The 25000-nt window shown below is 46.5% G+C and overlaps 1 protein-coding gene across 1 annotated transcript in view; it reads right to left on the bottom strand.

The window, feature by feature from the left end:
- The window catches only part of CHD7 (chromodomain helicase DNA binding protein 7), an 80403-nt gene that overhangs the window by 49663 nt on the left and 5740 nt on the right, over positions 1–25000 (bottom strand). Inside the window, exon 2 of the mRNA XM_026050075.1 lies at positions 3041–3462. Coding sequence (XP_025905860.1) covers positions 3041–3462 — 422 coding nt within the window. The remainder of the gene's footprint in view (positions 1–3040; positions 3463–25000) is intronic.

Below are 25000 nucleotides of genomic sequence, written 5' to 3' on the forward strand. Positions count from 1 at the left end.
CACGTCGCTTTAGCAGTTTCTCCAGCCACTAGCGTAGGTGCCACTCCTGTTCTGGCAACATCAAGCTAATTTTGATTACATCTTCACAATGTCAAAGTCATCGCGCATACAGCATGATACRGAGCAGCCTTTTCTGATATTTTCTTCCTTTTCCTGATGCTACAGGCCACATAGCTCCCAAGCACTAAATTAATCAGCTTCTCTCCTCCTCCAKGCTCTGTTTTCCATCACAAGAAGGTGTCTTTCAGGAGGGCAGGCTGCTCATTTTGTCACAACTTACTGTAAAGGGAGAATGGATGCAATTATGTTGTTATTTCATTCTGGCATAGGACATAGGCTGTATTAAAATACACAAGTAGATTCAAAATTAGGTACTAAATACCTAATCCACTTTGTAAGTTAATAGTTCATAATTTAATCCTAACATGTCAGTTTAAATTTTTACTGTTTGGGTCTTGTCCTCTCTCCAAAAAAGTTGCGCTTTATCCAAGGACTCTTTACCCAAGGAATTTTACCCAAGGACTCTTCTCTCCTATTAAAACCAACTAGGTTATCCAGGGACAAACATTGCTAGTTTTTGACAGTATTTAGCAAGCTAAAATTGCACTATTCTTTCTCCAGTGCTTAGAAGCGAAGCACTGAGCAATGTAAGTGCCAGTAATAAACACGACAGATCTTATTAATGTTATCAAAATGTTTTCCATCTACCTAATCATATCACGATTATATTCAATTGCATTAATTTCATTCACCTCAGTTACTGTAATGCTTCTCTTTTAGAGTTAGCACTGCTGAAATACTGTGGCTTGACTGATAGTTTGGGCTGTTGATTCATTTAAAACCTTGATTCAACGACCTGCATCCCCGGACAGATTTCCCAATCTGCGGCATTGCTGCAGCAAGCAGCACTTTCCTCCCCACGGATTTAAAACCCAAGAGCAGTATGCGAATAGCATCCCAGCCCGGTCAGGAAGCTCCCTGAAGAAGTTTGACGCTGAACCTGGTCAGGTCATGAGACGTGACCTTGCTCTCAGAGCAGCGCTCAGCAGCAGTGGGACGGGCCCATTGGTGGGCAGGCCAAACCCCAGCAACTCGGAGCAGCCCTGGGACAGGGGACACTCCCAACAGGCTGCTCCCTTCTCCCGCAGTTACAACAAGAGGGATGGGCGACTACGAGACCACCACAGCCACCCAGCAACCCCCCTGCAAGGGCCACRGCCTGGGAAAGGAGACGGGCAGCCGGAGCTGCCTGCACACGCATCCGCACAGGTCGTGAGGTGGTCCCTTGGAGGAAACACTGCTCCTTTAATCCACGCAGCGTGTCCCAGACGGAGGGGAGACCCGCAGAGGGACCTGAGCATTGGGTAGGTGGGCAGGCAAGCTCCGAGATCGGGCGCAGCCTCGGGAACCCAGGCAGGATTCCCAGGCAGATACTTGCTGGCCATGTCTTATTAAGCAAAGCTTCGTTCTGGCAAAGCCCTTGCAAAAACGCACTAATTGCATTAAAAGCTCTGCGCCAGGGGCTGCTGGGAGGTGTCCTGCAGCGTGTGATGCTTTGTTCACCTTCAAACCCAGGAGCATAAGGAAACGTCGTAAAAAGCTTAGCTTAGCTGATCCGGTGCTTAGATTTCAAACATGCACGGGAGATGTACAACTTACAGATARAGGGTTTTTTAAGAAATGACTTATGGACAGTCTGGAACATAGTATGTGTGTGTGTCTCATATATATGTATATATATATAAAAAAYTTTTGCAATATGATAAGCTTAATCAACTGTAATTTACTGAAAAGTTAATTCAGCTAATCAGAAAAACATACAATTTTACAAACAACAGCTATAAAAAACACCATCTATGCTTTCTCGTTCCATTTTTAAAAAGCAAGGATGTTTTGCAAAAGGAACCACTAGCGCTGACCTCTAACTTATTTAGCTATATCTCCGCAGCAACGCCAGCCAATAGCCAGCCTGGAAGAGCAGATACAAAGCTCAGTCATTAACTACAATTTTAAACCCTAATACAAATGGATTTTGCAAACTGATTCCGATTAAGCAAGTCTGGCTGTGCTTCCATCTGGAAGTTATATTTTTTAACACTAGGCACGTCTTGAAAAACAGATTCAGATGTTTGGAACAAATTCAGAACAGTTGTAAGAAATTCTAGGTACAAATGAAAAAAAAATTGAGCTTTCATGTCTTCTTCCCTTTGGTTTTCTTTCAAGCGAGCATTCGTAATCAGGGCATTTGGGGAGCTGAGGGTAAGGAAAGAATCTGTGTGAGTATCTGTGACGCAGCTACTCGTGCAGAGCAGCACTCTGTCCCCTCTCATGCTACTCTGGAGTATTTTAAGTCTATCCTGATAGAGGGACATGATGGCAGTAGAAAACAGCCAAGAAACAGGGCTGAAGCAGCTGACCTATCCAGGAAGATCTTGTCCTAGAGAAATTGTTTTTACATGAAACAGTAAAATGAGTATAATCCCTACAATAAGAACACATCAAAATCTATATATAAATGCCATTTTAAAAAGTAAGCCTGAAAGCCCATAGTGAAAGCGTCTGGCAGGTTAGTACAACTTGTAACAGCACCAAGTAGCTCATTTCTTCATTTAGGTAAAACCTCCATCGAACCTTTCTTCTCTAAACCTCCCTCTCTGGATTTCAGTCACACCAAAAAATTCCTGTTGAAGCAATTTAATTTCTTAATACACAAACCACAATCAATGTCAGATCAACATCAGAAGAAAACGAATTAGTTTTGAAATCTAACAGATCCCGGAATATTTATGCCTTGAAAAATGAGCCCTGTTGGCTATGACAAATATGTCTGCATATTTAGGGATAATGATGAAGCTATAAACAGGAAGCCCAAACAAGAGAAACACGCGTGAGTATTCCTCAAAACATGCTGTTGTGGATGGCAGATGGTAACTGACAAAGCAAGATTTCATCTCCTCCCACTCTGCTTGGCACAAACATCCTTGAAATCCCACAAACACACCATTTTTCTCCCAAGACAAACATTAATGTTTTGACCTACCTGGTCTTTTTGCTGGTCTTCGGTTTTGGCGTGGCATTTTTTGCTTTCTTTTCCTTTGGCTCTTTAGGGGTCTTAGGGACTTTGGGGGTCTTGGGTTCCTTCTTCTCCTTGGGTTCTTTAGGATCCTTCGGTTCTTTTTTTGTCTTGGGCTTTTTCTTCTTCTTCTTCTCTTCTTGAGAGATATCCACCGAGTTCCTCGTTAGGTTCTGGCTGTCAAGTCCCCCCGGAAAGTCCTCCTTAGCAAAGCCCTTGCTGGGCCCTTCGGCAGCRATGTGATTGTTTTTCTTCTTCTTCTTCTTCTGCGGGGGCTGCGGCTCGGCCGACGGCAGGTAGTCGTCGCCCTGCGCGAGCTGCGCGTTGGCGCCGCCAACCTGAGTCATGTCCGGCACCGGGTTCTCTAGAAAGGGTTCCGACGGAGAATGCTGCCGGAGAAACAGAAATAAAACGGTAGGTTTCTAACGTTAAAGTCTAAAACTTTGCAGGCAGCGCTCGCTTTTGGAGCAAGGTTACACAGGGAGAATAGACAAAGCAGAAGATTAAACTAACAGCCTCACTGAAACACCCTACGCTGCAAGATTAATCAGCACAACAGCTTTCTGCAATTAAAAGAGTGACAGAATGAGCGGAAAGTTTTTCATATAGCAAATGGAAAATTATTCTATYATAAAGCTTGTAAACAAGTGAAAATGTAGAAAATATCTAGGCCTTTCAACATTTATGTGAAAATACATAGGCAATTCAACATTTACGTGCAAAAGGCAGGCAATTGTTATTTCAGATATTTGTATATTCAAAGTAGTTGTTAGTAGAATAAATAACCTGGAACAAGTGATTCAGCTGCACTGGAATTTTGCCCTCTGGGGAAAAAAGAACAGTTACAGGTTTGGTTCTAGGCCTACAACAGGAAAACCAACTGTCTTCCTGGCTGCTTTCACACAAAATTAACCAGGACAATTTACACCGTTTACACCTGCAGCATCAGGTGTTTTGATCAACACATGAAGGATTGGGCCACTTTAAAAGAAGTAATACATTGTTAGGTTTAAAGTAGTAGTGTGCTGTTCGGTTTGTCGGTTTTAGAGCAGAGATGCACAGCTCCCTACTTACAGTTGCAACAGGATTTGTAACTACTCCAGACCTGACAAAGAACTGTCAAGTGCTTGTGAAGTTACGTTGGCAGGAAGTATTTCCCAGCCCGTGCAGTTTACCGGAGTTTAGGAAGTCTAGGGAAGCGCAGGTGCAATCCAGCAAGGCCAAGCGCCCGGACGCGCACGCTGGGTGGCCGGGCAGCCCTCCCCTCCTGCCCAGGGCTCCGCTGGACACGGACCCACGCACGGACCCACGCTCCCGCCTTGCAGCGCCCCAGCGCTGCCCCCTGCTCCTCCTCAGCGCCTGGTCCTTGGGACTAAAGGGCTTCCCCCAAAGACAAGTCATGGGGTGACACCTGATCAATGTCTTTCTTGCAGCCATTTTGCCTATGGTTTTTCTATGTTTCCACTTTTCCCTAAAAAGGAAGTCAGGCCTGATCCTGAAATGGAAAAATTCCCTGTAAGACTCGGTCAGAAATTCTAACCATTTCAGATGTTTGGTTCTTGACTCAGGGGGAAGAAAGGTTTGGAGCACAACAGGTTTTCCCTTCCAGGAAGAGCAGGGCCCTGCGCAACTGCCCACAAGGTTATTCAAGCCCCCTGCTCTTGTGACAGGGCAGGCGGCAGCAGCCACGCGCTCAGCACGGCGCGTTCGGGCCCTGCACACGGGACAAGCCACACGTACGTGCAAAACAGAGAGTGGTGGAGAGTGGAAGGGACCTCTAGAGAGCATCTAGCCCAGTCCCCTGCTCCAGCAGGGACACCCAGAGCACAGGGCGGCATCCAGGCGGGTTTGGAAGATCTCCAGAGAAGGAGACTCCACAGCCTCCCTGGGCAGCCTGTGCCAGGGCTCTGTCACCCTCACAGGRAAGAGCTTCTTCCTCACATGCAGGACACACACTTTAATAATGACCTAGACCTAAAGAAGTCAAACATTGCAGGTAAATTAAAATTTAGAAAACAAAATTCTTAGTATCATGACAGGAGCAAGTGAAAGCAAGCTTATCTGTCCACATATACTAGTATCACTGTCTGAATTTTAGCAAACCCAACTGAGGTCTTAACTACATTCATCATCTCTTCCCTGTAGCAAGAAAGCCTCTACCCTGAATAAAATCCACATTCTCACAAACCACCCAAGCAAGACAGACAACCAGCCTACCAAGAGATAAGGACAGCATCTTCCTGCGCTGTGGGAGCGCTGGGCAGCACAGGCCACACTCCACAGCTCTGTGTGGAAGACCCCTCAATGGAGGGAAGTGGCAAACTGAAGATCAGGCTCTACTTGATTAATCAAAAACAGTGTGACTTGCATGTTCTCTTCCCTCACACGCTTTTTTAAGAGACTCATTTGTGCCACAGGGCCTCAGTGGAAAGAGGCTGGTGCAAAGCTGCAAGGCTGATGCGCCCGCTGCGTTGGCAGCGCCGCCTTCGAGACCYGTCTCCAGCGAGACCCGTCCCACCAGAGCAATCACCAGCTGGAGCAGCCCCTCCTGTGGATCTGGGGCCCCAGGAACACGCACCCATCGGTTCCTCTCGTACTGAAGGGGTTGCTCTCGGACAGAGATGCCAATGAGTGACTGTTTGCAGTTTGGTTGCTTTCACAAAAGCATTTTTACCTCTTCCTAGACATTTCTGCATGGTTAATAGTTTTTTTCACCTCCCTCATCCCTTTCAGTTTTGCGTTATTTTTAAGAAATGGTGACAGATCCTCAAAAAGAAAAAAAAATYCTGGGAAAGAACAGAAATCCCCAGTGCAGCCCATATTATCTTCCATTTGATATCTCGTGCATTGCCGAGTTTTCCCGAGRCAGCAACTGCAAGTTCCACCCAGGTCTTCACTGAGCTGTCCCCAGTAACACTCAGTCCTGTTTTTGAGCCAATACCATTCACTTACCACATCTAACACATGAGATATTTAAGTTTTCCTTTCCATTTATTTGTTAAATCAGTATTCAGCAAGTACCCCAGGTTGGGAGCTACAGTACCTGACTGCAGTATTAAAAGAGGGACTTGTGCAAACTGTATACATATTTCACTGTGAAGTAAGTGCAGCTTTTTAGAATGAATCAGAGCTGTTAGTTTCATTTTTCATCTTAAAGGCCTATCAGCTCATCTACTGAACATCAAGAACTGCAACAGGCCTAAAACCACTACCTAAATTWAGTTCTACAGAAATTTCAAGGGTGCGTCTACAACAGTTACATGATTGTGTCAATGAAACCCATACAAACAGGTTTTATGCTTGAATATTAGCTTTTCACTCCAATAAGGAGAAAAAAAGAAAGTTCCTCTCTTCTAGACTTTTTCAATAAGAGACTCTTAATTTTTGAAAAACAGTCAGGGAGGTTGCGAGTGAGATATACTGCCTGCCAGGTCTGCCTATCAGCATTAAGCTTCTACGATTTGCCATTTGCAGTTTTAATGTAAAGTTTCGACATGAGGTTAGGCAATGAGCACCGAGGGGTCCTTTACACACTGTGCGACCCAGTAACCTTAATGGGGTAAAGTGAATTCAGTGCAACTCCGGCGGACCCCAGCCTGCCAAAATTCAGGTTCCTCACTACCTCCAAAACTCAGCCACAAGAGCCATTCCCAACACTCTCAAAAACTATTTTGTCTACATGTTACTTGGAAATATTATGCATGAAGCTGGATTATAACAAATAGTTACAATACCAAGTTACATGGATAGCAAAACATATAGATACAGATATAAATTGTTTCACACCATTCACAATCCCTAAAACACTAAGCTACAAAAAGCCAGGTCTGCCTTAATTAGGCTTCATCGGAGTTTCTGATCATTTGAAAATGCATCAACTTTTGCCACGTGTCACACAGCAGTTTGCTCCGTTATATAATTCACCTGGATAATTCAGGGCTAATTTTGCCATTTCCCCCCAAACCCTGCATGCTTGTGCTTTCCTAGCAAGCTGAGCCTCCGCTTTTGCAATATTCCCAAACTGTCTCTGCGTAACTGACAACCCTACATTGCTCCCTAGTGTGAAGCTGTGTAGAAGCAGCACAAGCGCAGGGAGAAAAACAGAGGCGCAGCAGCCCGAAAGCTGCATTTCTGCAGCCCAAACCAGTTGTCTCCTCTTTGAGAGGGGAGAGGAGCAAGAAGAATAGGCTCTCATTAGTAAATAGCAGTTTAAGCCTACTATAGGGAATTATTTCCAACAGTTCTACTTCTCTAAAGCTGCGCTGGATTAACTCTAGCTACAGGGTCGCAACTTCTGCATGAGAGAAGCCCCTTTTCCCCTGACAAAATTCTAAGACGACGTGTATCACTTTTTTTCTAACCAAAAAATGAAGAATTTATCTGCATACTTCATTCAAATCACTTCTCCCGCTGCTTTCTGTGATAGGCAAAGCTATAATTTAGCATGTTGGTAGAGAATTTAATCTTCCGCGGGAAAGAAACCAGTAAAGATTAATCACAAATAGGTATTAATCCTATTTAATACTGCAGCAGAATTACTTCTGCTATTACTGGAAATAAGGTGAAGAAGGTGCTCAAAAATATCAATGTGTTTACTAGACCTGCATCTCTCCCCGTCTTTTGGAGCAAAGCKGGGTTTGTAAACATGTAACCCGGACCAGATGGCCAGGTTTATTCAGGCCAAGACCTGGGGCTCGCACCAACGCTGCCGGCGCAGCCCCGGCGGCCGCGGCCTCCCTCGCTCCCGGGACCCGCGCGCTGGGGCCGTTGCGTTTCACAAGGGATGTCTGCTCATCAATTCCCGGTGCTTGACAGGTGATCGATGCTATTAATGTGCAATATCACAATGCAGGGCACACTTAAACATCACGGCTTATTAGAACCAAAGAGAATTTTTCAAGCCCTCTGAACATTTTAAGTAATTTGCAGCGCAACAGGTTCACCTGGACAGTAATCTGATTCTTCATAATAATTAGAAGTCAACCCTACTGGGGGAAAGAATAGCTGAGAAATTTCTTAGGGCGTGGAAAATCCAGAATTCAAGCATGGGGGTGAACTTAAAAATAAATTTGAGCCAGCGAGATTTGATAAAGAAAACCAAAGAGGAAGCCTGCGCTGCGCGACGCGGGTTGGGATCCGAGCTCTGCCTCCAAGGCCCGCGGAGCCGGGAGGTGCCTCAGACGAGGCCGGATACGTGGAGCGGCAGCGACTCCGCGTAACCCCCAGGGGCACGAGGGCCTGTTCCCCGGSCGAGCAGCAGCTCGGGCCAATGCTGAGGCTTAAGGACCCCAAAGCGGGAGCAGCACCACAGGGGACGTGGCACTGGGAACTTTGTCAAATGTCAACGCTAGCACCACGCGTGAGAGTTCGCTTTGTTTCTACCAGGACTACTTTGATTTCTTTCGGGTGTATTTCCATAATCCCTACTCACCTCCATTGATTTGGGAAAGATGTACTGGAGCCACATTTTATTTAAGTTTTCTCACATTTTGATTTATTAACTAAGTTGTATAACAGTAAAGCAAGTACCAATTGGTCCCCCCTGCCTCCAAAACAAAATCTCTGCTGCATCTCTGGAAATTTTCCCTCGAGGTAAATCATTACTGAATACTCCCCTCTGCAGCAACCACAGCTCTGTGAAGTTATCACCTTCCCTTTGAAAAAGTTAAACAGCAACTTGTGTCCAAGGAAAGTTCTTCCGAAGCACCAGAGGAGCTGCAGGCCCACACGGGAGGGAGCCGGGCGCCCTGGCGCGGGAAGCGCCTTCGGAATGTCGCGCTGGCCACGAGGCTCTCGAGGGGCTAGAACSCCTCCCGTGCAGGGCCTGCCCCAGCAGTCCGCCCTTCAGCGGTCACGAGCTGACTCACCACCCACGTGTGTGAGTTAGAAGCACAAGTCACGACTCCCCCATGAGCAACCCCATGCGGAAGGTTCCCTGTGGATGCCTGCCCGTTTMCCGGCCGGCTGCTGCTCCCTCACCCCGCGGAAGCGCCTCACGGGCCGGGCCGGCACGCGCTGCTCCGGCGCGGCTCCGCTGGGAAGCCAGTGCATGYGTTGGAAAGCGCTCTGCAAAGGGCGCTGGTAAAAGCTCCGAGCACACAGGGCTCAGCGCCACCTCAGCCATCCACCCGCCGCTGTGTTTGACAACATTGGAGCTGTTCCTTTTTTCTAGAGTAACTAACGTCCAGAAATATCCTCAAGGATACTCCTGCACCAATAACCACTTACGTGATTCATTATCACCAAGGAATTTCTCCTCCTTGTTCACTAGGGACCTCTTTCCTTTGCTCTGCAACTACTGGTTTGATTCCAACTGTGAGGTTTTCAAGCACAATATGATTTGTTGTAGGAAAATATTTGGCAGACCACAGAGTATTCTGGGCGAGATGCTGCTTCCTGAAAGTGCTGGCATCCCGCCCCCCAGAAACCCCTCTGGACTTGCAGCTCCCGAGAGGCACCGGGGCCTTAAAAACCTGCAAGTGTCACCAACGATCCTTCCCACAGTAAAGGAAAGGATATCACACGAGCTGAGAAGGAAAGAAATGACGTCAACAGGAATCCTGTAATTTACCAGATCTGTTGCCACATTTCCACATTTCTGCGAAATGCAAAGATGCCTCAAACCCAAGTTCTGTCAACACCTTCTCAGCAAGAAGTCATTTGAGAAGTGAAATGCACTGTGCGTCACAGAATGGTCAGGGCTGGAAGGGACCCCTAGAGATCATCYAGTCCAACCCCCTGCTCCAGCAGGGACACCCAGAGCACGGGGCACAGGGCGGCAKCCAGGMGGGTTTGGAAGATCTCCAGAGAAGGAGMCTCCACAGCCTCCCTGGGCAGCCTGTGCCAGGGCTCTGTCACTCTTCCAAGAAAGCAGTTATACCAAAGTGCTACTGCAGTATCATTTTCTGTCAAGTGAACTTTCCTACTCTATTAACAGAGGCTATTTAAAAACAAAATACAAACAAAAAAAATCAAACAGCAACAACAAAACAAGTGTGACTCAAAGTTAGTATTTTTGACTCAAAGTGTTCAGGAGAAAATCTGAATCAAAACGACCAGTCTCTTTGCGGGGTGGCCGCATCCTAACAGTGGAGTGGGAACAATTTTGTCCTGTCCTAATGCCTTCAGATATCGCCACAAAAATCAGTCCACTCTCATTTGGTGGAGCTACAAATATCACCCGGCTGTTGTGCAGGGAAATGAAAGGCACTCCGTGAACTATCAGAGATCCTTAACTGAGTTTCAGCACAACTGCTGCATTAGAATTATTCACTCTGTGGTGACGTTCTCTATGGAGTAACCCAGATTGCAAAAGATGCATGACACCAACGCGGCCATCCAAAACCCAAAAATCCCATTATGGTTTATAGCAACCATATGTAGCAAGACTGTTTTGCTCTTGCATAAAGTGAGAGAATAGCATTACTAAACCTATGGAATATCTGCCAGTGAAGTGAGCACCGAGGAGCTTGTTCACAGCTCAGAAACAACTAAATATCCCATGGCAAGAGGTCATCTTGTTGCAGATCACTGATGTTTAACAGACAATTTCAAACCGCTTCCAACCCCAAAATAATGGAACCAATATTCTCCCAATTACTTTTCCACATAAACCGAAATAATTTCAAGACTGATTATTTCACACCTGCTAATGCGATGGTCCACAAGACCAGCATTTGGTTACGAACCAGGCTACCCCACCAAAGCCTCAAGCCCTCCTGGCTCAGGCGAGCGTGCAGGAGCGCCGCTAACGGAGCTGGGGCAGGTTCCAGGCGCCCCACGAGCAGCCGGCGCAGCAGCCCCGACACACTCTGCTCCGCRCCGCTGGCCGGGCGGGCAGGCCAGGCATTCCCATCCGGAGCAGCTCGGAGCAGCGGAGCACACGCTCCACGACAGCRCCGCGCCCGCCCCGTCCTGCTCGCCCTTGGGCCAGGCTCCCTCCCGCAGCCTTGGTGCCCTGGCGTCTCCGCGCGCTCCCCGGCGAGCGAGCCACCAACATCRCCCTCCTCAGCCCCGAGCCGCCCAGGAGGAGGTGTGCTCGAAAAGGGGCACGTTCCCCACGCAACGTTGGGCCATCCGCTACCCGAGCACGGTGTCTCTGAATCCCAGCCAGAAGGCTCCCCGGGCAAGTTGGTTGCCCACAAGGTTTATTGCCAGGCTTGGCCACCCAGCTCCTCTGAAACAAGAGGAGGGCTGCACAATGCCGGCCGAGCCGGGAAGCCAGGCAACAGGGTAAGGGCAAATCAGGATGAAACAGCTGCCAGAGCCCCTCGAACAACACTACAGCCTCCCATGAAGAGAGTCAGGAGGAGGGAGTTACACATTTGGCTGAAAGAATGATTTCAAAATCTGTTATCCCCATGCACAAGCCTTAGGAAGACTAGCTTAACGTTTTACCGTACATGTAGCCCAAGTTCTTCCTCAGSCTTCCAGACAGCTACTGGGCACTGAACAGGCAGCAAGTTCCCCTCTTCCACAAAGGAGCAATTCTAGCCTTATATCACCATCATCATCACCACCGATTACAGCTCTGTGATATCAGGTATGATTTTTGTGACTTTACACCCAAGCCCCAAGAAAACTCCAGCAAAGCAGCTTTGACAGACTTGGTGTATTAAAGCCTAACAATCGCAATTAAAGCAATGTATGTTCCCTAAAATTTCATTTTTCCACTCAGACAACACTTTGTAAAAGGGGCCTTGATTAAGGTTAGGTCTCCTTCTAGCAACACATTGCTCAGCTCTTGCTCAGCTCTAAACCCCGGCGGCACCGAGCAAACAGCGCCGGGTTTATGGTTGGGGCCTCACAGCTGGGTGTCCTCAGTGCAAACCCCGCTCCCCCTGCAAGGGATGGACCAAAAGAGTTCTGTCCTTGCTGTCAGAAGCAGCAGCAGGACCAGCACCCACCACAGCAGCAACAAAGGATGTTTCTATTCTGGTATTTGTATTTTCTCTTCTAGCCCCAGACTTACAGGGAAGGCTAATGCCCAGGCTATCTGTGTAATTACACAGATCTCGTTTTCAGAACGTTGTCTCTGAGCTTTTGGCCTGCAAAGTCACAAATTCAGGTAACGTGTCCTTACATCTGCCCGAGGGGGAACACCAAGGGGGGAGCGGAGAGAAGAACAAAATCAGTGGGAGCTTTTTCCCGGATGAAGCCAACCACCACCAGGCCAGGCAATATTTTATTTTACTCCTACTGTCTGTTCGGCTACATCTAAGCACCAAGCAAACACAAGCCTCAGAAACGGCACCYGTTGCACGGGTGTTCCCGTTAGAAGCTGGAAGCCGAATCCAGAGGAGGCAACGGCAGCGAGGGCCGCACGGAGACGCGCGGTGGCCACGCGGGCAGCTTGGATTGGGGAGAATGGGCGCTTCCCACCTCCATCCCCTCCAGGGCAGCGTGGCTCCAACACCAACTCTTCCCAGCTCCAGCCCATCCTCCCCACTGACCCTCCCGCAACACAACCCACCCTTGTCCAGGGCTCCCCAGTGCCCATTTTGCCAAGGTCTCCTGGGCACCCCCTCCCTGCCAAGTTCCTCCCTCCCCACCAGCGCTTAGGACACTCAGTAGGACCTGTCGCTCTGTTGCTTTCCTAACTCCCACAGACAAGGCCTGGGAAAGAAGAGCCCAGGCTTTGGCTTAGAGCTGCTTTCGCACCACCTCCCTGCCCGTCTTCCCCCGCACCAGCATGAGGCTCTAGAGCCACCAGACACGCACATTTAAGAGGCCAACACTTCAACCAACAGTTGAACAGCAGCAAACGCCCAGCAGATTAAGAGGGAAGGCGATTCCAGGAGAAGCTTTAACAAACCCTATTAGCTCCATCTGCAAGCTCAGTTGGGAAAAGGGAGCAAAGGTGCCCCCGAAGACGCAAACGTACGTCGTGCTCTCCTAGCTCAGGCTAGGAAAAGAATCCTGGAAAACCCAGAACCTGGGAAAAGGGAAAGAGCCTTCGCTGGCTGAGGCTGCCACAGGGAGCTCTGGCCGGGCTCGACCGCCCCATGGATACTGCTGCCCTGCACACAGGGCAGGTCCTGCTTAAAGGCCCTGCCAGCCTCCACGGCACCATCTGTGTCATGGATTAAATAATCTCCACTTAATGGAAATTAAATGTCATTAAATAATAAAGTTTTCTGAGCTCTTACATGGTTTACACCAATATTTTTGCATTTCACCAAGAAGTCCTGCATATACGTTTCACTAGGTCCACGGTATTAACAGAAACCCCAGCACTAACACATAGTACACTTGAGACTTAGTAGGGCTAACAAAACGCATCAGCAACACCCAGGAAGGACAACTAATCCTGTTCTAAAACAATTCTATTTTAATTTCCTGGCTTTAGGGTTGCTGACTTGCCTGTTGCTGTGATGCGAAGGGTCTCTTCTCAGAAAGTAACCAAAAAATAAAAAGCTCCATTTGGAAAATAAGCTTTCTGACATGGTCAGATGATGCCCACAGGAAATCAGTCATCTTGTCTCTATTATTCATGTCATTCAAGCAGCCAAGATGCTTTCCTTGCTGCCATCTCACAGTCCACATGAGCAGGCTTAATACCAACAAATCCAGCATTTAAGAGTTAGTATTTTATACCACCTTGCTAAATGTTACTCCCTTACAAATATCTCTATAAAAGAAACAGCCCCATCCACCTCCATTCGTGAAAAGGCTACCRCTTTTTTTTCCTAGTTCTCCCTAACCAGCAGCTGGGGTGACTTCTCCAGCCCACCTGCAGCTCCCGGTGTTACTGYGCTTCCCTGCAAGGGAAGCGGTCGCAATACAGGCAGCGATGCCAGTCTGCGCAGCCAGGATAAATTATTTAGGAATCAGCCTTCAAAGACTTGAAAATAAAAAACTAACTTGTTTCATTAGTGGACATGAACCTGGGTGTTTCTTAGCACAGAACATTTTACAAGTACAGCTCAAATGTACAGACTGAGCCTCCACTTGCAGCTCTGCAGCTTGGAGCTGCACGGACACAAGCTCTGAAATGTGTGCCTTAAATTACAGCTTCATACACTCTGGAGCTCCTTTTGATGTTTCTTGATACATCCTTTCACCAGCCACTTAAAAGTACACACAGACCTAACGCCTACAGCTTCTCCCTGACTGTACATGCAAACAAGCCAGACTATATACGGCAAAAAGAAACTGTCTCCCTTTCCCCTGATGTCCTAAATAAGTTTTAAGATAAAAAAAAGTTGGGAATGTAGGCTTTTCTTTTCCCTCTACTGACTCAAAAATAAATAACTAAATGAAAATCTGACATCTTCCTTTCAGTTGGCTTTCTTGTATTTTCATTGATTTTAGATAGACTCCTAAATACTAAGTAAAAGCAGTAACTCTAGAATGAAGTTCCAATTTGAAAAAAAMTCAACCTTTCAATACGTCAGGCTGATCAACTTATCAAAATATGAGGTCAAGAAATAATATCTTTAGCAGTGATGCCTTTTACACTAATGAGAGCTATTTTGTGAGAGGAAAACTACTGAAGATTTAGCAGTGGCAACTAAAAAACCAAGAGTTTGCCTGGCTCCGTGGCCGGGTCAGGCACCTCTGCCTACACCAGACTCCATCACAGCCCTCAGCTCAAGCTGTGGGAAGAGGACAGTAGATCACAGAATGGTTGAGGTTGGAAGGGACCTCTAGAGAGCATCTAGTCCAGCCCCCTGCTCCAGCAGGGACACCCAGATAGATGAGCAATGGGAATCAGTATTTTTAAATGCTCCTGTAAAGAAAGTTGTCCTTTAAGGCAATTGCAACTCTTAACAGTAGCTTGAGTTTCTTCACATTCCTAGCATTAAATAAGAAACATTAAAGAAACCACTAGGCCTGCCAGCATAAAGCCACCACAGATTTAATTCATACACATTTCATACACATATCCAGACTTCAAGTGTTTCAGTACTTCTGTGCTTTCTGCCATATTATTACAGCTAACTCGGGGCTTCATCTATGTTTACGTGCAACAGTGTAAGGCTGTATAGCGGAAGACTAAAGAAAGCTGCATTTAACCACAGGATGCCTATAAACAACTGGCGCGATGCAACAGTGAGAAGAAAATTAAATATTAAAATGTATCTCAGGATGATTCCCAGGAAACACAGGGAAGTATCTGCGCCCTGATATATGGCTACACAGCTCTGATCATCCACATGACCTGCAATTAGCCAAAGCCAGCACAGGTGAGCACTGCCTCCAAGGAGAAAGCTGGGACAACTTAGCTATTTTTGACAGGTTGCTACTTAGGACATCAGCAGGTCCAGGAAAGGGGAATGAAGGCGAAGGGTAAAACTGGCACATGAACAAACTGGGTGGAAAAACAGCCACAGCTAAACGCAGGGTAGCCGGTCAGATGCGAGGCCGGCAACCCCAGCAATGAGCCTGGTGTCCAGGTTTCAGCAGGGGGCAATGGGTGTAAAGCCCAGGTGCTGCTCAACTGAAGGGTGAGGAGCGAGAGCAGCTCTTCCCAAAACGGTGCACGTGAAACTGGCAGCTCAGCTCAATGGCCAAGACAACCTYCTCGAGAGCTTTGCTCCTACTGACAGCAGGATTCATCAGCAAGGTCTTGCTTAGATCTAAAAATGTACATTTAACAAATGTAATTTGAAATATGACAAACACTAAATATTTAGGTTCAGAAATGAATTAAATATGCTTGAACCAGCTGTTTAGGCCCAGTTTTCGGGAGGCTCTATCAAACATAGCTGGTAACACAGMTGGTTTTGGGTACATACACCTTTTTGTCAGACCCGCAGCACAAGGCTGGCTGCCCCCAAACGTTTTTAGAACTAGATGGATCAGTGTGTCGGGGGGAACAACAAAATTCCCCCATAGGCCTTTCTCTGATCAGCGTGTCAAATCATTGCAGCTCTGAGTACTCAAATGTCATACAGAAAAGCCCCGTGATCTTAAAAATACCTCGTTACTGCTTGAAATAGAGGGTTCATTTTAAACCAAAGGCTCTGTAGCTTGTGCTCTTTTGCAACAGCACATGTGTAGAGCTTTCCCCAAACAACACRGAAGCCATTTTTACTTTTAGGCACTCTAGATGGTAAAGATTTAAGAAAAGCAGAATTAAACAAATCCCAGCAGTTTGTTTACACAGTTGTAATATTTAAATATTAATTATATGACTGAGTTAGTGCAGAAGATAGTGGCTTCCAATTGTCATGTCTTAAATTGCAACAGAAACGTAACCAAAAGATTCTTGAGATGATTTTCACAGAATGGTAGAGGTAGGAAGAAACCTCTAGAGATCRTCTAGTCCAACCTTTCTGTTGAAGCAGGGACACCAAGAGCACAGGGTGGCATCCAGGTGGGTTTGGAAGATCTCTAGAGGAGACTCCACAGCCTCTCTGGGCAGCCTGTKCCAGAGCTCTGTCACTCTCACAGTGAAGAAGTTCTTCCTCACAAGCAGATGGAACTGCCTGGGTTGCAGTTTGCACCCATTGCCCCTTGTCCTATCACTGGCAACCACTGAGAAGAGTTTGGCCCCTTCCTCCCTACATTCTCCCTTCATGAACTTATACATGTTAATCAGATCCCCTCTCAGCCTTCTCTTTTCCAAGCTAAACAGGCAATGGATAAATTTTACCCATTTCTTTCCCATTCTGTTGGAAAACTTATTCCTCCTCCTCCTTAAGAGTTTAATCACAGTTCCTTAACATGAGRGAGCTGAATCACTGAGCCTGAATGCAGGGAGAAACATTTCTTCCTTCAAGAAACTGTTTTCCACAAAGATTACCCTGAAACACCCGGTCCCAGGACTCCCTTAATGCGCTGACAGTTCTCCAGCTAATTCCCAGCCTAACTCCCTTCTCATCCCACCCACTGAGGCAACAAGATGTTTTTTATAGGAGAGCTTAATGGTGGTGCAAGTTGGTACAACTTCGTGTAGAGACACTTAGAAAGGGCAGAGGGAAGTAGGAGTGCAGGTCACAGTTCTCTTACTTGATGTGGTCCAAGTTTCACTATAGATCAACATTTTATATAAATACATGTATGCATGTATACATACGTGTGTGTACATATAAACCCAGCTGTACRTGTATCACTTTCCACAATAAACAATTTCACCTGCCCTCCCTTTTCAGCATCTGTAACATAMGGAATGCATCCCTGCACTAAGAGGCAACTAGGCTCGAGGACATCAGCTTCTCATCTGCTGGCTCAACGACACCAAAGCCACCAAACAATACTGTGGTTGGCGACTTTAAAGAAGTTAACTTGTCCTTTTTCTAGGGTTGAAACAAGGTAGATGTTCCCATGCCCATCTTCTTTCTATACAAGGGTGTCTAGTTCTGCACAAGAATTTCTGGTAACCCAATCCGATCTATTTTGTAAGAAGCCCTTCAAAAAGCAGGTCATTCTCTGAAGCTTCAGTGATTAGTCTGGATATGCTACRACACTAAGCAGACCATGAGCCACACTCAAAAAGGCCTTTAACTTTTGGGGGACACGGAGGCAGCCTGAGACGGCGCAGAGACGTTCGCGGCCGAGTCCCGCTGCTCGTGGGTCACTGCTGGTGGCTCCGCATGCCCGGAGCGCCCCGTCCCGAAGCCTCGTCCTCCTCCTCCTGCTGCTGRCCGCGGCTTCAGGACGGGCTCACGGCCACGCGCTGCCAACCAGGCCGCCCTTCCCGGCGCCGGCCGACCCAACCCGCCGCCGCCGCGGGCAGCRACGCTCGCGCTCCCACTTGCTGCTACAGAATTGCTCGCCTCGCAGCCAGGCCCAGCTGCGCCTGCTCTCTCCAAATTTGAGAGGCAAATATAAAGTTCCCAGTATTTGCTCTCATGAATCTTTCCATAACGTTCCCAAAATGAGACAAATGCCCATGGGCAACCCATTATTTCAAGGTGAATGAAGGATGGCACACACCGAGCAGCCAATTCCCCTTCCACCTTCCTTCCTGCAGACCCTTTCCCACACTTTGCTTTCACGAGAGTGTATCAGCTGTCATTTTGGACACGAGTCTGAACAGATTTGCTCTGAAGAGAGATTTACAACCTAAAACTCTGTCCCGTCGATTTTTTATTTTAATTTGTAAGCTTCTAGTAGTTTTCCAGAGCTGCTATAATTCTCTTCAGAAATTTCCCATTGACAAGCTGTTGTTTAGCACATAAACATGCTCTCCCAGGCCACTCAGAAGTGGCCCACAGGGGACTTTGGAGGYACAGACCACAGGATAAAACCACCAGCTCCAGGTCTTAATGGAAACATGTGAGATGCAAAACCAAAAGAGACTGCCAATAATCAATCCGATTTTTCTCTGGGGGGTGGAAAGATAGCTGTTTTCCAAATGGCCTTTCCATTGCAGGATCTTACTAACTTCGGCAAGGCAAAGTGTGCTTGAAATCACAGATGTGTTAGGAAGCCTTTCATGACACTCTGGCTAAGTTCCATATATGTCAAAGACGCTTCTCAAGCTCTTTAGTCAAGCAACAAATAAGAAAGAAACCAAAATTATGAAAAAGGCTCTGAATATACTAGTTAATACCTGTGGTATGGCAAGCTGCAGCAGGATCTTTTCCCAGCTCCTGTGGCCATCAAACTAACAGCTAAACCAGAACTTGCCACTACAACAGGGAGGGCTGCCGAGTGGGGAAGAGAAACCAATATACAATTTTTCTGTACACATATATCTCATTTAGAAGCACCAATTGAAATAATTCTTAACTATCTGTAATTATGATAACAGGCAATCAGTTTTAATATTTTTTTTCTACGAAACACCAAGCACCTTATCTCTGTTTTAAAAGAAGTACTAATCAGCTCCTCTTTTGAAAACCTGTAGTAAAATGTAGAGTCCTGTACACAAAGAAGGGGGGTTAAGTTACACACCTTCGAAATCCCTGTTTTGTTTTGCATTAGCTGCACGGAGCCCTTCCCTCAGTGCCGCCAGGAGCACTGCGCAGCCACCGGCCGCCGCTTGTACCACGAGGCCCCRCTGGGTTGTTGTTCCCGACGGACGGATGCTCCGGCGGCGGCCRCGGCGCCTTCGCCATTCCGCACAGGGGCTGCCATCAGAAAGAGCTGCCGGGCGCTCAGCCTCGTGCTCTGGTTCGGCACCACCGTGGCGCTCGGTGCCTCCCGCTGCGTCTCCCACTGTCCTGCCCGGGCGCTCGGCTTTGTCACCGTGCAGCCAAGCAGAGCAGCTGGGGGTCATGTAAGACCGAACTACGTTCCTGAGCTACACGGTACTGCCTGTTGCAGGAGGGAACTTGAGGACYTGCTCTGCGGGCTCTTGCCTACCCACACTGCAGAATGCCTCGTGGGTGCATGGCACATGGTACGTGCATGGTGCGGAAATATGGGTGTTACAAAAAMTGAAACAAATTGGTAACAAGCAACCAGTGCCAAGCACCAAAAAGTTCCCCAAATCCCAGTCTAATGCCTTAGCTACGGAACTGTTTTCTTCCAACAGGATTCCTTGAAATATTTCAACGGGAGACTAACAGGAAGACTTAGCAGTCCTCCAATATAGTAGGCATTTATCCGTATTTCGACCTGGTGATGCCTGCCCCTGTAAATACTTGTAACAGCCCATTAATAAAGTGACAGAGACACATATGGACAATCGCTATAATGCCAAGGTTTAGAACAGTTTTGATGGCACCGTGTTTCGTATGCACTTGTACGAGCAAACTGGGGGGCCAGCGCTCGACGGTGCCGCATCACTTGAAGTTCACATATGAGCTGGGTATTATAAAGCCTCCCGCTATACTTAGCAGCAACTGCCTGGTACAGAGATTGCTTCCAAAAATAAAATACAGCACTTCATATCATTCRGTGCTCACATGTAAGGAAAGCTACATGTATTAGCACTGTTATCAGAGTCGTGCAGGGCCAAAAACGATAGGAAGCACCAGAACGCCAGTGGATGCAGGGCCATCTGGAGAGRGCAAGCGGAGACGGGAGGCAGGGAAACAGCTTCGTACCCCAGCTAGAGTTTGGGAAGTTTGCTATGAAAATTGTTGTGAGTTCTAGCTCTCCTTCAAAACCACAAAATGCTAAATCTGTAGGAGTTTCACTGTCACAATTACAGCAGTCATTAAGTTCTTTYGGTTACAAGACTTGTATAGACATTAATAATTAGACAATTAAAATAGATGTTTTGCTAATTAGTATAATATTCATCTAATTATTCAGCCTTCTTTGGAAAAGTCTGTTATAAGTAGGTGTATATTAATTTCTGAAACCCTAACACATGAAAGCTCTCCAAAAATAACATTTTCACATTTAACAAAATTTWAAAAAAGTTCAAATTTTAMGTCTTCACTTTTTCCCTGGAATTTTTTTTCAGATCTTCCATATCTTGCATAATTTCACTCATATTAAASTCTACAATTACCACATTCCTAATTCAAGAGCATTCCTGATTTGCTTGCATTAGCAGTTGAACCAATCCAACTGCCTCTTAAAGGTGGAAATCTCACTCTTCCCTGATGCATTTCTTCCATAAACCATTCCACCAGTTTATGCAATTGAGAAGTGTGTGTATGTATGTGCGTGTGTAGATGTGTGTGTGTGTGTGTGTGTGTGTGTGTATAATTTTTTTTTTCTTTCCTCTCTCTTCCAGGCTTACTTTTTTGACAGACTACTGAAAGACTCATCTCTGAGGGGATCCAACAAGCAACCAGAGCTAACCTAGTGTAAGGGGTGGGAAGTGGGACTTCCTGTCTGCAACTGCTACATTGGTAGGGGTTGTCTTCTCAAATTGCATCCTGATGAGGAAACTACACTGGAATGAATTCTAAGTTACAAGAAGAGCATGAGGTTACAAGGAGAGCACGAATGTGGCATGTTTTAGTGTACTAGCCATCTAAATACGAATCTGACTCATGAATGAATCAGAATTGTTTCACTGTGTAAATAATTTCCATGTCCATCATCCACACGCTCTTCCTCGCAGACAGGGGTGCTAGTGCTCCCCTCTTCCTCACAGACAGGGGTACTAGTGTACCCCTGTACATCTCAGAAAATCCTAACCAAGTCTTTGGAAGGTCATCTATCACAGCCAGCAGAACGCAGAAACAATTTTGATTTGCAGCTTATCAGCCAAACCTGTTTGTGTTTGGATCACTAAAGCAGCCTATGTACCGGTGGTACAAACTTAAGATACTGATTTTAAATGATTCCTTGCGTTGAAGCAAAATAGCAATTTTTACAGTTAGTGCTTGAGGAAAGGATTCACAGATTGAGGAAGACACCGAAAGGGTCTTCCTCCCTTCAACGCATCCAACGTGCATCTAGGACAACTGTGCCGAGCTCCTCCTGCTATAGTTGAGGGACATCCCTTCATCTCTGTAGCAACAAAATAACTGCAAACATCCCAGCTAGAAGAAGAAAGAATCTCTTTGCTAAAAGAATATCACAAACCTCTGAAAGAAAATTAATCATTTTTGGGTTTTGTGATAAAAGGAACAAAAGGTGAAAACTAAAAAAGRAGGAGGAGGCATTGGAACATGACCTATTTGTCACTAGTTCTGTGAAACAGGACAAAGTTCTGGCTTCTGCTGGAGGTTTTACTTTATCAAAACGTGAGGGAGGAACCTGCCTGGCTGCCACCCTGTGCCCMGTGCTCTGGGTGTCCCTGCTGGAGCAGGGGGGTTGGACTAGATGGTGTCTAGAGGTCCCTTCCAAGCTCAGCCATTCAGTGACTCTGTGACTCAGGGCCTGGTTCCTGAGGCAAAGCCCTACAGGAACTTGTGCTCTGAAGGGTGTCCGAGGAGCCCAAGGCTCCCGCCCCAGGGAGCGTCGGAGCCCAGCTGCTCCCACCAACATCCCTGGCACACAGAGAAGCGATGCCAGGAACCTACCCACGCGGGAGGCCACTGGCCTCACCAGCGCCCTGAGCAGAAGGCCGCCTGCCCAGGGCTGCTCTGCCAGGGCACCGCGGCGCTTCCAGGGCTCCCCTAACAAGCCCTGCTGCCCACGCGGCCTACTTGGCTCCCACTGCAGCTCTAAAGCTTGGCCTCAGCTTAAAGACTAGTCAAAACAAAGGTCCCGAGACTGTATCTGAATCACAGTGAACACTCCAAGGGTGCTAAGCCCTCTCCTTAGCTACCAGGCTGTAGATCTCACAGAATCACAGAATGGTTGAGGTTGGAAGGGACCTCTAGAGATYACCTAGTCCAACCCCCCTGCTCCAGCAGGGACACCCAGTGAAGTTCTTCCTCGCATGGAGATGGAACTGTCTGCATTTCAATTTGTACCCATTACCCCTTGTCCTGTCACTGGCCATCACCAAGAAGAGTTTGGTCCCCTCCTCCCTACATTCTCTCCTCAGATACTTCGACATATTGATCAGATCCTCTCCACAGACAAGAGAAGGTTCAAGATATTTCTGAAAAAAAAACTGAGGAATTTGTTCCACAAATCCAGACCACATTAGCATTTGCAAGATACAGACACACAAAACTAAAGAAATATGGGTATTCAGAAAATTCGCAGAGCATATTTGGTGCAAGTCTCACAGCTTGCTCAGATGGGACTTTTCTGGGCAGTGTTTTAGCTTCACAGTTGTTTAGTTACCAATTCTTGAATTATAATTCAATTGTCAAAAGTCACAAGCACAGGCCCAGCAATCAAGGAAGAAACTGGCCTTAAAAATAATAAAACACACATACACCACACTTAAAAGAGTTCTGCAGAGACAACTGATCCATTTAATCTGGTGAAGAGAAAAAAAAAGGAGGAAATGGGCAAGTTTGTAACAGTAACATCCAAGCTACAAGCAAAGGCAGCACTAATGAGTAAGCTGAACTAATGAGTTTAAAACAAATGGATGCCTCAAATTCCATGTACAAGATGAGAACAGGAGGACTAGGAAGCTTCATAGTAAAAGGCAGCAAATTATTGCTTCACCTGGAAGTCATTCATTATCAAGCTTACCACAGTATTAAAAAATAATGATAATAATAATAAGCATTCTTCTAATTTGGCCCACGTCTCCATCCTTTAAGCTACCCAAGCTTACGACAGTGATGCAGATGTCGGGGTCTGTGCTGCACTACCACCTTTCAGTCATGTATAAAGCTCTCTGAAGCAAGAGATATAAATGTATTTGAATAAATATAAAATAAGAGAAGGCGTTCATTCATGTAAAAATAAGATGACTGCCAAATCCCTCTGAAAGATGACTATCAACAGATTAAAAATCCTGCAGTACTGAACAGCAGAATTATTTAGGCAGCTCCTCAGGAGGTGCTAATGATTTCAGCCAAACAAGGGCCAGGTCACACACGTACACACCCCTCCAGTGCAGCAGTGCTGAGGAACGAGTTTGGTAGCTTTGAGGCCTGCAAATCGCAGCCCGCTGAGGGGCACTTGTATTCTTATGCTAATGCTGCAAACCTGCTTCACCCGCAGCGTCCCGGAACTGAGAATGGGCGCAGACAGTTTTCAGGACTGTCAAATCAGGACACCCTAAGGAAAAAGCATTCTTAGACTTGCTTGGACCTCCTCAAGTCCCTTAAAAAATCCACAACAAATCCCCCTAGATGTTACAAATCTTTGGCCCAGAGGCCTACTTCACTCCCAAGTCACTCTAACCCCCTGTATATACAAAAGCATACACAGCCTTTTCAAGGGTGAGGTGCTAATATTAAGACATCCACAGCCTTGCTAATTAGTAGACTAGAACATGTCTAAGGAGCTCAGGACCGTGAACTTTTGCAGAGTTGGTATTAATTATTACTTCCTTTGAGAAAATCAAATGTGAACTAACTGACRGTTGAGCCAGATGTCACCATAACACAATCCTGCACAGACCTGAATTACTTCAATGTTTTTAAAGGAAAGCAGCTTTAATGGCCTACTTTTATTTGGCAAATTATAGCTAATTACATTGCGTGCCTTGCTCAAATGCAGACGTTCCTCAGAGCCTTCAACAAAATACAACAGAAGCTTGTAAACATCCAAAAATAAGCTATAGTTACCAGCCTTACTTTCAGATGAATCCTAAGGATTTTCTTCTCAACTTTTCATTCATTTTTCTCCACCAAATCTGACTTGGTTCAGGGCTTTTATTTTATAGCAACATGCTATTGTAATCTGTCATCAAGGTTCAGCACTAGTGGGTTTTTTTCTTTCTGTTTAGCCTCACACCTTCACCAACCACCACCGATACTCACTAGTTTGCTGGTCCAAGAACACTTGGAACAGGAGACTACAATTTCGAGGGCCAGACAGGAGATTTTGGTGAATAAATTCCGAATCAAAATTAAAGAAGGGACACAGCTAGTGATCAGGAATTTTTAAAGACTTTGGGACTTCTACTTATTTAGAGGGGAAAATATAGATAGTATACAGATTGAAAGATAATTGGTTATGAGAAGAGTAAGGAGATAGAGACTGTCTTCTTTTCCTGTATTTGGTTTCCACCCCTTAGGAAAACTAAACCAGCCAGGGGAACATCAACTTCAGGGGGAACATCAACTGAGCAAGGGGCAGTGCGCCAGCACTGGGGCATCGCTCCCAACCGCTCCAGCCAACCGCAGTGCTCATGCCTCTGCACTGGGGTATAAACCCAGCTGGGCAGCACAAAGCTGGGCAGCACAGGAAGAGCCTGTCAYAAGGATGACTCTGCTGGTGACTCAGCAGGACTTTCCCTGTCTCTCTCCCTCCTAGGGAGCACAGGAAATTTCAACCCAATGCACTCCCAGACAATAGGGCTACGGGCAAAATGACCACAGGCAACCAAAGCTGGGGACACCAAACAGGCACCTCCGTAGAAAGTAGCTGGGTAACTTAACCCAGGAGCCCTCACCATTGCCAAGTTCCACCATTTAATCTAGCATAGAGCCTTTAAACTGTAGTTATCCTTTGCTTAATTATTCCCACATTCAACCACAAATAGTGTAGATTATATTTGTGGGATATGTTTAATGAATAACACTCAAAACTTACTCCACACAGTAG

The sequence above is a fragment of the Nothoprocta perdicaria genome, unplaced genomic scaffold (assembly GCF_003342845.1).
Source record: "Nothoprocta perdicaria isolate Ctin4 unplaced genomic scaffold, notPer1 scaffold_65, whole genome shotgun sequence".
In the NCBI taxonomy this organism is placed as follows: domain Eukaryota; kingdom Metazoa; phylum Chordata; class Aves; order Tinamiformes; family Tinamidae; genus Nothoprocta; species Nothoprocta perdicaria.